Source organism: Triticum urartu, chromosome 3A, assembly GCF_056163025.1.
Source record: "Triticum urartu cultivar PI428250 chromosome 3A, HENAU_Tu73, whole genome shotgun sequence".
NCBI lineage: Eukaryota > Viridiplantae > Streptophyta > Magnoliopsida > Poales > Poaceae > Triticum > Triticum urartu.
In genome coordinates, this window is record NC_141875.1 from 13,009,506 (window position 1) to 13,022,409 (window position 12,904).

The window sequence follows — 12,904 nt, forward strand, 5'->3', positions numbered from 1 at the left end:
CCCCAACGGGGGAGGCCGAAGGGTCCAGGAAGAGGAAGACCCCTCCGCTGAACTACTCCCCCGACGCTGAAGAGGACGAAGAGGAGTGGCCAGATAGGGCCAAGCATCCGGCGAAATCGTAAGTATTCGGATATCAGAGTAACTCATGACGTTCCTTTGTCGCACAGCTTTCCCTAATGTCGAACATAATTATGCAGCCCGTCCCGGGCCGAACTCAACGAGTCGTCGAGCGGCTCCTTGGATTCATCGGACGTGAACTCGGTTCCGCCCGCTGTCTCCCCCCGCACTGCGGACGACGCCGAAGTGGCGTCGCAACAAGCTCCGGGGCAGGAGGAGGTGGTCCTGGAGGAGCCGCAAGGCGACCTCCCGGACCCCAGGAGTAAAGGGGACAAGACCCCCCCAGGGCTCCAAGTCCGGCTTTGTGCCGGACACCGCGCCGGAATCTTCAACAGTTCCGGACCGCGGTAGGAGAACTCCTTCCAAGAGGAGCAAGCCTTTTGAGCCGGCGGCCTCCGTCCAACCGGAGGTGCCAGACAATCTGCTTGAGGTGCTTGACGGCGCCTCCATCGACGAGGAGCTTGCGGCGGCCCTTGAGACTGCCAAGTCTGCCAAGGCCGAAGCCCAAAAGGCCCTCCAAGAGTTGGAGGAGATGAAGAAGATAGCAGCGGGTAAGGCATTCTTTATGCAAAGCAGAAATATAAAAGTAAACTACTTGTTACTTACCCGAATCCGGAGTTCTCCAGGGGCATTCGCAGATCTTCCCCGCAGCGTATCCGACACCACCGCATTCTACCGAGCTGAAGAGGGCAGCTCGACGGAGAAGGTGTTCTGGTCTCAGTATGCTGAGGCCGGACACCCTGTGCCCTTGAGCGACCAGCTGAAACAGCTGGTCGAGCTCCACAAGGCGGCCGAACAGGCCATGAAGGGCTTCATAGTTCGGCTGTGGCCTGGAGAGGCCCTGCCTGGGAGCTACTTCGGGCTGGTGCGGCGGCTGGTGGAGGCCTGTCCAAGGCTCGAGGTCATCAAGCGCTCCGTCTGCATCGAAGGTGCCCATCGGGCCCTTGCCCGTGCAAAGGTGCACTGGGGTAAGCTGGACGGTGAGAAGCTTGTGAAGGACGGGCCGCCGCCGGGGAAGGAGCATCGCAAGCCCGAGAACTATTACAAGGATGTTCTTGCGGGTGCCCGCCTTGAGGCGGATGAATGTACCAAGGATGTAATTTTTGAATAAACTCGCTCGTTTTTATCCTGTGCGCTGAAAACTTGTTCATGCGCGCTTAAGCAATGCTTGTTGAATTTAAAATATTATTTTTTGTGCGGCCGTTTATCAAAAAATTGAGAGATGGCCAGTCGTCGGCTTCTGCCCCCATGCCACTAGTGCTGGGGTGTTCGGGATAAACCTGAGCGCTCTTTTTCCCATAGTTGGGTCCTTCGAGGGAGGTGCTCAGCACAACGAACCAGGCAATCGAACTATAATGCTTTAATACTCTCACTTAGCCATAGAACTTTATAATTTTAAATTTCGGCGAAGCCCCTAGTTCGGAAGACCGAGTTCGGGGCGCTATCGACGCCTTGGCCGGACAAATCCGGCTCCTCGCTCGAAGCGGCATAAGTCTTTAGGGACTCGAAAAACCTCTCGAACAGCGACCGGTCTCTCACCTCATCATGACAGTCAGTTTTAGCTTTCTCCACTGAGGTGCTTAACCCAGCTCAACCGGGGCACAATCGCAGTGGTTCTCCTAGTGCTACCTTAGCTGATATAGCGGAACGTAAGGCACCAAAACATAGGAGCCGGGCAAACCCAACTATTGACCCAAATCATGATTCGGAGCCGATGCATATAGTGCTATAAGTTCGGGGTGCCGCACTTGTGAAAGTGTATGGACTTCTCACACCATATTAAAGGGTACTGAAGCCCCTGGCGTACTTGCTGTACCACGGTGTACGGGTGCAACATGTCGTTAATGAACATATATAAAAGAGAGTAATGCAGAAAATAGACAAAAGCTATGCATTGTTTATAGAGAGGCTATTTATCAAAGCCGAACGATACAAATAGTGCGGTAAGCAAAAGATATTGGACTATTTAGTATGTCCTGACCAGGGGCAGGCCGCGGAATTGTATTTAAAACAGGTATACCGCTCGTAATAGAGACCACCTGGGAGTTCCATAATGCGGCATGGCTTGTCTGCCTCCCTGGATCTTGCATCGTTTGTGCGGCAGTCGAATTGCCGAACAGGTCGTCCGAAGTATGGAGTCCTGAAAGTAAGAAAAAATTAAAAAAAGAATCCGGCAGCCCCTAGTACGTTTTAAGCCGTATTTTGGGCGTGCCGTTATTGTGCCCCTTCCCCTGTGCCCATGGTATTTCAAGGGCGTAGTTATGTATGCGAGGTACTGGTTTCGCTATGTCGCGAAGGCTGGGGTTGGGGCCGCATTGCTACGCTTTCTCAGAGTGTGCTAGGCGGTCCTGCTGTGGGTTACTCCGGGCGCGCTTGCCAGTGTCTAGCTTTTTAATGGCCGGACTGGAGAATTGCCTGAGAAGGCTACTTTGTACCTCCGCTGCGAGAGCCGCCGTATGCTCCTCCGTACGGAGGGAGCGTTCGGTGTTTCCGTTGACCGTAATTACTCCTCGAGGGCCTGGCATCTTGAGCTTGAGATATGCGTAGTGCGGCACCGCATTGAATTTTGCGAATGCGGTTCGTCCGAGCAGGGCGTGATAGCCACTGCGAAACGGGACTATATCGAAGATTAACTCTTCGCTTCGGAAATTGTCCGGGGATCCGAAGACCACGTCAAGTGTTACTGAGCCTGTACAGTTGGCTTCTACACCTGGTATAACGCCTTTAAAGGTCGTTCTTGTGGGCTTAATCCTTGAGGGATCTATGCCCATTTTCCGCACTGTATCCTGATAAAGCAGGTTTAGGCTACTGCCGCCGTCCATGAGGACTCTTGTGAGATGAAATCCGTCGATGATTGGGTCGAGAACCAATGCGGCGAAGCCGCCATGACGGATGCTAGTGGGATGGTCCCTTCGATCAAAAGTGATCGGGCAGGAGGACCATGGGTTGAACTTTGGGGCGACTGGCTCTATCGCGTATATGTCCCGTAGCGCACGCTTCCGCTCCCGCTTGGGAATGTGGGTTGCGTATATCATGTTCACCGTCCGCACTTGTGGGGGAAAGCCCTTCTGTCCATTGTTGTTCGGCAGCTTGGGCTCCTCGTCATCGCTGTGCAGCCCCTTGTCTCTGTTTTTGGCCCTTAACTTTCCTGCCTGCTTGAACACCCAACAATCCCTGTTAGTGTGATTGGCTGGCCTTTCGGGGGTGCCATGTATCTGGCACAAGCGATCGAGTATTCGGTCCAAACTGGACGGGCCCTGAGTATTCTTTTTGAATGGCTTTTTCCGCTGACCGGATTTATAGCCTTTGAATCCGGCATTGACTGCCGTGTCTTCATTGCAGTCGCTGTTAACGCAGCGTTTTTGCTTATTCCGACATGTCCTGCCACTTTTGTCCTTGGTATCCGAATTACCAGGGTTCTTTGATAAGTTGTTACTGCGAGCTAGCCAGCTGTCTTCTCCCGCGCAAAAGCGGGTCATGAGTGTCGTGAGGGCTGCCATGGATTTCGGCTTTTCCTGTCCCAGGTGCCGGGCAAGCCACTCGTCGCGGATGTTATGCTTGAAGGCTGCTAGGGCCTCTGCGTCCGGACAGTCGACTATCTGGTTTTTCTTTGTTAGGAACCGTGTCCAGAATTGTCTGGCCGATTCTTCTGGCTGCTGAATTATGTGGCTTAAGTCGTCGGCATCCGGCGGTCGCACGTAAGTGCCCTGGAAGTTGTCGAGGAATGCGGCTTCCAGGTCCTCCCAAGAACCGATTGAGTCTGCTGGCAAGCTGTTAAGCCAATGCCGGGCCGGTCCTTTAAGTTTGAGCGGGAGGTATTTGATGGCATGTAGATCATCGCCGCGTGCCATGTGGATGTGAAGGAGATAATCCTCGATCCATACCGCCAGATCTGTTGTGCCATCGTATGATTCGATGTTTACGGGTTTGAAACCCTCTGGGATTTTATGATCCATTACTTCATTCGTGAAGCATAGCGGGTGTGCGGCGCCTCTGTACTGGGCTATATCACGACGTAGCTCGGAAGAGCTATGTCTGTTGTGTTCGGCCCGGCCGAATTTGTTGTATCCGGAGTGAAGATCATTGTCACATGCCGTAGGGCACCTGCGCGATCCGTAGATCGATCTTGTTTGTCTTGCCTTATCCTCCAGTATGTCTCACAGGTCGGGCGCATTTTCCCGTGCCTTAGTTGAGCGGCGTCGGGGCATGGCTTGGGTGGAGGGCCGAGAGGCCTCTCTGTCGCGGCCGCGAGGTGGCCGGTCTGCCATGTCATGCGCTGGTGATGTAGGTGCTTCCTCCTCTGATCGGGGTAGCGGCCTGCGCTTCGGGTAACTCTTGGAGGGGCGTTCGAGTTTATACTCTTCGGCCGCAAGGACTTCAGTCCATCTGTCAGCTAGCAAATCTTGGGCAGCTCTAAGCTGTTGCTGCTTTTTCTTGAGGCTGCTTGCCGTGGCTAAAAGCCTGCGTTTAAAACGCTCTTGTTCGGCGGGGTCTGATGGTATGACGAATTCGTCATCATCGAGGCTTGCCTCATCTTCGGAGGGAGGCGTATAGTTATCATCCTCGACCTCTCGGTCTGCCGCTCTCTCATGAGGGCTGGCTTCTCCATCTTCCCGTGCCGAATCTTGCTGAGGTGGGTGTTCTTCGGCGCTATTCGGGGTAGTATTATCTCCCGTGCCGAAATCACCGTTTTTGTTTTGGCGGGATTTAGAGCGGCGCCGCTGACGCCGGCGCTTTGGCCGTTTCTTGGGGGCGTCATCCCCCACTATTCCATCGCCATCTCCATCTTTTGGAGTGTCCACCATATATATGTCATATGATGAGGTGGCCTTCCAGCGCCCTACAGGTGCTGGTTCCTGTTCGTCTCCTACATCGTCGTCCATGCCGTCGATGTCTTCGGAGCTGAAGTCAAGCATGTCGGTTAGATCGTTGATAGTGGCTACAAAGTGGGTGGTGGGTGGGCTTTGAATTTCCTCATCGTCCGTATTCCACCCTCGCTGACCGTAGTCCGGCCAGGGCTCTCCTGATAAAGAGAGAGACTTAAGAGAATTCAGGATGTCGCCAAAAGGCGAATGCTGAAAGATGTCTGCGGCGGTGAACTCCATTATCGGCGCCCAATCGGATTCGATTGGCAGGGGCGCGGGGGGTTCAGAGTCCGGGGAGGATTCCGGATCCTCGGAGTCATGGGTAGTGCAGAGTGCGGGGCTAGCGTTCGGCTCCATCGCCTCTGAGATCGCAGCCCTGAGGCAGCATCCAACCGCTGATCCTCGATCGGCGCAGTAGGCTCCGAATCAATGGTCGAAACCGATGCGTATGCGGCCTCCAAGGCGCTGTTCGGCGGCAGAGCTGTATCATGCCCATCGAGACAGTGCGGCGCGCTTGGCTCTGGCTCGAATCCGTCGAAGATCAAGTCCTCGTGGATGTCAGCCGTGTAGTTTAGGCTTCCAAACCTGACCTGATGGCCAGGGGCGCAGCTTTCGATCTACTCCAGGTGGCCGAGCAAATTGGCCCGCAGAGCGAAGCCGCCGAAGACGAAGATCTGTCCGGGGAGCAAAGTCTCACCCTGGACTGCATCGTTGTTGATGATCAAAGGAGCCATCAGGCCTAAAGGCGACGACACAGAGGAACTCTCAATGAAAGCACCAATGTCGGTGTCAAAACCGGCGGATCTCGGGTAGTGGGTCCCGAACTGTGCGTCTAGGCCGAATGGTAACAGGAGGCAGGGAACACGATGTTTTACCCAGGTTCGGGCCCTCTTGATGGAGGTAAAACCCTACGTCCTGCTTGATTAATATTGATGATATGGGTAGTACAAGAGTAGATCTACCACGAGATCAAGGAGGCTAAACCCTAGAAGCCAGCCTATGGTATGATTGTTGTATATGGAGTTGATTGCCTACGGACTACAACCCTCCGGTTTATATAGACACCGGATAGGGTTAGGGTTACACAGAGTCGGTTACAATGGTAGGAGATCTTGAATATCCGCATCGCCAAGCTTGCCTTCCACGCCAAGGAAAGTCCCATACGGACACGGGACGAAGTCTTCAATCTTGTATCTTCATAGTCCAGGAGTCCGGCTGAAGGTATAGTCCGGCTACCCGAACACCCCCTAATCCAGGACTCCCTCAGTGGTCTTCAGCCTACTCACTTAGATGATTCTTTATTGTTTTATTGTTTATTTTACAGGAAGGCATAAACTGTGGAGTAGTTCAATGGATTGATTTTGAATGGACAGACTCAATGGAGAAGGCATTGGCCAAGTTATGGGATATGTATGAGGAGAGTAAGTCAGGTAGGACCAATGACAATCTGGAGAGTTCCTTTGTAATTCACAACCTGACAGAAGAGAAGAAGAAACTACAGGAGAATTATGACAGTTTGTATGTTGATGTCAATGCTCTCTTGGATGCCCAGCAACAGAGGGGTCTGGAGTTGAGCAATCAGAAGGAGCAGAAGCAATGTCTTGATGTGTAGATTGCAGAGCTAGAAACTATAATGGGCAACTTGAAGGCAGAGCTGGCAGAGAAAGAGGAGGAGAAGAAGAAAGTACATGAGGACTATGACAGTTTGTATGCTGATGTCAATGCTCTCTTGGATGCCCAATAGCAGAAGGGTGTGGATTTAAACAATCAGAAGGAGCAGAAGGAATATGTTGATTTGGAGATTGCTGAGCTAGAAACTGTAGTGGGCAACTTGAAGGCAGAGCTGTCAAAGAAAGAGGAGGAGAAGAAGAACCTACTGCAAAAGTATGAGACTCTAGTGAACCTGACAGGTGCTCAAGCCAATGTGATTAGGAACTTGAAGTTCAATCATTTGAAGGAGAAGGAAAGGCTGACAGAAGAGATGCTTAAATTGCAGCATCACATTTCTGAGCTTCAAAAGTCTGAGGAGAAGATAAAGTAGAAGCTTCAGGGGGTGAAGGCCATCTTAGATGAGTAGGGGTGTCTTCTAGTATGATAATCATCTATCTGTATGTAGATGATAGTCTTCTATGCAAAAATTTAGTATGAACTTAGTCCTCAACTACTTTAACTATGTATTTTGTGATCCAAGGTGTTAGATCCAGCAGTGTTGTAATGTAGATGATAATCATCTATTTAGTATTTTAGTTTGAATTTGTGAACCTAGTAATTTAAGTATGTATGTTGTGATCCATTGTGTTGGATCCAACCTTGATGAACCTTAATGAATGTGAGTCAAATTTGATGTTATATGCTTTATGTGCTTAGTACAATTTGGTTTTATATGGTTTAGATGATCATCATCTATTCAGTATTTGGGTATGAATCTGTTAACCAAGTAATTTAACTTACTATTTTGTTATCAATGGGGTTGGATCCAATTTGACCACCATTTCATCGATTCATCGACAAAATGGGCCTAGGGGTACCTTGACCCTCATGTCATCGATTCATCGACAGAATGGGCCTAGGGGTACCTTGACCCTCATTTCATCGATTCATCGACAAAATGGGCCTAGGGGTACCTTGACCCTCATTTCATCGATTCATCGACAGAATGGCCCTAGGGGTACCTTGACCACCATTTCATCGATTCATCGACAGAATGGCCCTAGGGGTAACTTGACCCTCATGTCATCGATTCATTGACAGAATGGCCCTAGGGGTACCTTGACCACCATTTCATCGATTCATCGACAGAATGGGCCTAGGTGTACCTTGACCCTCATGTTATCGATTCATCGACAGAATGGCCCTAAGGGTACCTTGACCACCATTTCATCGATTCATCGACAGAATGGGCCTAGGGGTACCTTGACCCTCATGTCATCGATTCATCGACAGAATGGCCCTAGGGGTACCTTGACCACCATTTTATCGATTCATCGACAGAATGGCCCTAGGGGTACCTTGACCCTCATGTCATCGATTCATCGACAGAATGGCCCTAGGGGTACCTTGACCACCATTTCATCGATTGATCGATTCATCGAGACCATCATCAACAAGTGTTTAATTTTCCTAACAGCAAGACCATCATCAACAAGTGTTTAATTTTCCTAACAGCAAGACCATCATCAACAAGTGTTTAATTTTCCTAACAGCAAGACCATCATATGGATCAAATTGAACATGGTAGCAGCCAGACCATCATATTGATCATCAAATTGAACATGATAACAGCAAGAACAACAGCATGGTGCATAATTCTCATAAATGCAAGACCATCAATAGTAGTTATTACAGTACCATAACATCAAATCAGCATAAGTTCCCAAAATAGATCATAGCAATTAGCAGTTTTGCCTGATCACATCATCAATAGTTTTGCAAAGCACATTAGTTCCCTGAAGCATAAAAGTAATCCTTCAGCCTTGATGGTTTCTTCCTCTGTCTTGGTGCCAAGAAGGATGTCCTTGTTGCTGCAGCTGAGTTGCTTGGCCTCCTAGCTGGAGCTACTGAGCTGCTTGGCCTGTTTGTTGGAGATGCTGAGATGCTTGCCCTCCTAGCTGGAGCTGCTGAGCTGCTTGGCCTGCTTGCTGGAGCTGTTGAGCTGCTTGCCTTGCTTGCTGGAGCTGCTGTGCTGCTTGCCACTGGTGGTGCCCTGTTTGCTGGAGCTGCAACAGATGAAGCTACAGTAGTAGATGTGGTACCCTCCTCTGTCCTGTTTGACTGCAATTGAAAATGGCAGCAAGTTAATACATTCAAGTGGTACAAAACAGAAATAGATGGCAGCAAGTATGCCAACAGAGACTAACCTCATGCCTGTTCTTTCTCATTGCTAGAGCTGGCTTTAGTGTTTTGTGGCAAGATGTGTATCTGTGACCCACAAGATTGCAATTGCTACATGTAATTGATGCCATCCTAGATGTATCTTTAGGTGCTGGTGGCTCAAACTGGCTCCTTCTCCTTTTGGTTTGCGTCTTCTCTGGTTTATCCTTGAAAACTAGGGGTTATATGTCTCTAGTTTTGGTCTTAGGCCAGAGGTCAAGTCCAGGTACAGGAAATATGATGGGACTGTATGCAGCCAGATACATAGGCTTTTTGAAGAAGTCATCCACAAAATCTTCAGGCCTTAATTTGGCTTTGGTAATAGCAGAGACTGCATGATTGCATGGCACTGCAGTCATATCCCATTTTCTGCACCAACATGTCCTGTGCTGCAAGTTAACTGCATAGGTATTCTCATTGCTTGTCACTTGGTAAATATTTGGCCCAGCCATCAATGCTTGACAGTTCCTAGAGTGTTTCTTTGCTTCTTCAAGTAACTCAGCATATGTTGGGCATATTTCCCACTTGACTAACTCTGCCTTACTCCTATTTGTATTGAACCTGACCATCAACTTAGTCCTGATTCCATCTACCATGGTCTTTATTGGTTTACCCCTCACATCTAATATCATCTTGTTGAACACCTCACTAATATTGTTGACAACTAGGTCAGTTTTGCAGTTGAAGTCCATGGCATATCTAGCCCAAGCATGTCTAGGAATTTTATTTAACCAAGTCCAGGCAGCCTTACACTCTACTTTAAGAGCATCCATTGCAGCAAGATGGCCATGTTCAGTATAGGAGTAACTTGCCTTATCCATGTACTTCTTTAATTCTGACCCCCTAACACCAGCAATCTGGAAATTTTGGTAGATGTGTCTAAGGCAGAATCTTTGGGGGCAATTGGGGAAAACTTGGCTCACAGCTTTGAGAAGACCCTATTTGAAGAAATTACCAAACTTACTAATAAGAAAAGAATATTAACTACTTCTACCAATTAGTATGAACTACTTATAACAACTAGTAATGAGCAATGAAATAGTAACTACTTCTAGCAATTACTATGAAATACTTATATGAACTAGTAATGACCAATGAATATTAACTAGTACTAATCAAGATCTATGAACTACTAGTAAGCAATTACTATGAACTACTAATACTAAGCAAATTCTATGAGCAAATTATATAATACCTTATGTCTATCAGAGATTATGGTGTAAAAACCAAATCTCCCAGATTCTCCACGGATAGCTGCCTTCAGTTCTGTGAGAAACTAGGTCCAACTCTTTGTGTCTTCTTTGTCCACAACACCAAAGGCAATGGGATAGATGTTATTATTCCCATCCCTTCCTGTGGCAGCAAGGATTTGTTGGCTAGTTGAGAGCTTGATGAAACATCCATCCACACCTGCAATGGCACACAAGATATGTTATAAACAAAGTATGGTGCACCACATTTATGTCATATATAACACAGTTTAGTAGTCACCTATGAATGGTCTGCATCCATTCAGAAATCCCTCCTTGCAAGAATTCAAGCATATGAACAAACTATGGAACCTTGGATTGATGCTTGGATGGTCTTTTAGGAACTTAGTAGTGACAATGCACCTACTACCTGGATTGGTGTCTAACACAGCCTGCAAGTAATCCCTTATCCTGGTGTATTGCCCCCTCTGATCTCCTTGCACCACCTTAATAGCATTGTTCTTAGCCCTGTAGGCCATATGAGTGCTGATCTCAACTCCATACTTGCTCTTAAGATTTTGCATTATTGTACTTATTGGTGTATTCAAGTCTATTCTTATTGCTTCTAAAACTTGATGTGTAACCCACTTTTTAGTCATCTTGGTGCTCTCTGCTACAGCTGGACATGTGTGCAACAAATTAGTTTTCCTAATGCAGAAAGTTTTCTCTTTTCCCACCACAGAAGCTGCAATGAAGAAAGGGCAGTCTTCATGTGTGCACACAGCTATAATTCTGTCATTGCAGTTCCTATGAAACTGATAGTTTCTGTTATGTGCTATGTGGAAAGTGAGAAGTGCCCTTCTAAATTGGTACACATTATCAAAGCATAACTTCTTAGCAAACTGCAGCTCTGGGCTCTCTCTATCCTCATGATACCATACCCTTGGTTTGGGTTTTTTAGCCCTAGACTTACTACCTAGCACAAATGCTAGGGGTACAACCCCATCATCTTGCTCCTCCTTCAGATCACTAGGATCTGGGCCCTCATCAGATGATGGTACCCAAACATCCTCAAACTGTTGCTCCAAACTAGCATGTGATCTTATGGTTGGCCCCTTTCTTACTTTCAACTTCTTCCTCTTTTGTCCCTGTGGTAGCACCTCCTTTTCAAGTTCCTCATGATCTCCATGCTCCTCTTGCTCTGCATTTTCCTCATGCACTTCCTCTTGTATCTCATAAGGTTCATCTACATCTGTGTCACCTTCAAAATGTAAGAGTGGGTCCTCTCTCTGCCTCTTTAGCTCAGCCATCCTAGCCATGAAATCCTCATCTTCCTCCAAGTCAGAGTCATCTTCAGTTAGTAGCATAGGAGGTTTTCTTTTCATTGCCTGCACCTCCTCAACATTCTTCTGATGCTGCTTAAATCTCTGAATTTTTGATCTCCTTCTAAGCTCCATACTTCTTTCTAACTCCTGTTGCTCCATGTCAACATCATCTCCATTGCCTTGCTCAATATCAACATTTGCTTCATTGCCTTGCTCCATATCAACATTGTGGCTCTGCTGTGTGGAGAAAAACTGGATTGGTTCAGGCTCCTCAACTACTGCATCTCTTTTTGATACTTTGGATGGTGACTTGTACACCACCCCAACATCATTCACCTCATATACAGTGCTCTCTCCAACATTGCCTATAGGAACTTGCTGATCACAAACATAACCTCTGTTTATATCTGCAGGTCTGGGCTCACTACCCCTAACTATTGTCAGGTTTACTATGTTCTGATCTTTATTGGCAATGTCATCCAGCATCTCATCCACCTTGTCATCATCACATATCTCCTCCAAACCAGCTATTCCCAACCCAGCATCCCTCACATAATACATATAGTCTTTACTTCCATATCCTGCTGTCTCTATGAGTGCTAACAGATTGAAAAAAGTGATGTCTGAAACACACATAGTCCTTTCCAAGTTATCCATATCATGAAAGTGCAGTCTAACCTCCCAAACATCATCAAACAAGCTACAAAAAGGAACAATTCTTGTACTTATTAATTAAACAGTATAACACTAACTACAAACAATACAAGCGACCAATTTAAAATATACTATGCATGCCAATTTCAATAAGAGCTAACTGTGACCATAATGTCTACTAAATAAACAGTGCATCCTAACCCAAATAGCAATTAAAATCAAAAAAATTATCACTATATTCTCTCCTAAACAGAGCATACTAATATCACTACAATCTAATTTAGAGAGCAGATGAACACTTAGTACTAGGCAAAAGATCCATTTTTGATTTAGACACCTAACCCTAACTATGGAATTGACAGAAAATGAGGGGGTGGGGGAGGCAGAGGAGATATCTTACTCCACACCGCCGAATGCAGATGCCCAGTGGTGGCTCCCCGTCGGAGTAGCCTGCACAGCACGGGCCAGAGCGCCGGCGACACGGTACTCCAGCGATGGGGACGGTGGTCTGCTCCGCGGGGCCTGGCTAGGGTTAGAGCTACCGCAGACCTCCTCGGGTGGGTTTGGATCTCCGCCGCCAAACAACCCTCCTGCGCCGTTGCAACCTCCGCCATCCACTCCACCGCCGGCGTCCGGGCTCGCCGTTGCCATGAATGAGACAGAGAGAGAGGAGAGCGCACCGTCGCGGGGCTGGTGGGAAATTTTTCAGATGCGGGAGAGGTGTCGATTCGATGTGGTCTCTTGACCTAGCGGGGGCGTCGGTGGGCATTGTAGCGCCGTTAGACGGCGTCAGCTCGCGGGCGTGAGCCACGTCGACAAGACAGGGTCCCACTTGTCATAATAGTGCTTAAACTGCCCGAACAGGAGGTTTGGTGCTTTCTGC

General features: G+C 48.1%; 1 protein-coding gene and 1 pseudogene across 1 annotated transcript; both read right to left on the bottom strand.

Moving 5' to 3' along the window:
* Window positions 1-8,420: 8,420 nt before the first annotated feature.
* Window positions 8,421-10,626, bottom strand: LOC147977795 (uncharacterized; annotated as a pseudogene).
* Window positions 10,627-10,715: 89 nt separating this feature from the next.
* Window positions 10,716-12,672, bottom strand: LOC147977796 (uncharacterized). Its single transcript, XM_087514541.1, has 3 exons — window positions 12,422-12,672; window positions 11,044-12,067; window positions 10,716-10,787 (listed from the first exon to the last, which is right to left on the bottom strand). Exons 1-3 carry the CDS (start codon window positions 12,670-12,672, stop codon window positions 10,716-10,718), a joined length of 1,347 nt encoding a protein of 448 aa, XP_087370667.1.
* Window positions 12,673-12,904: the final 232 nt, after the last annotated feature.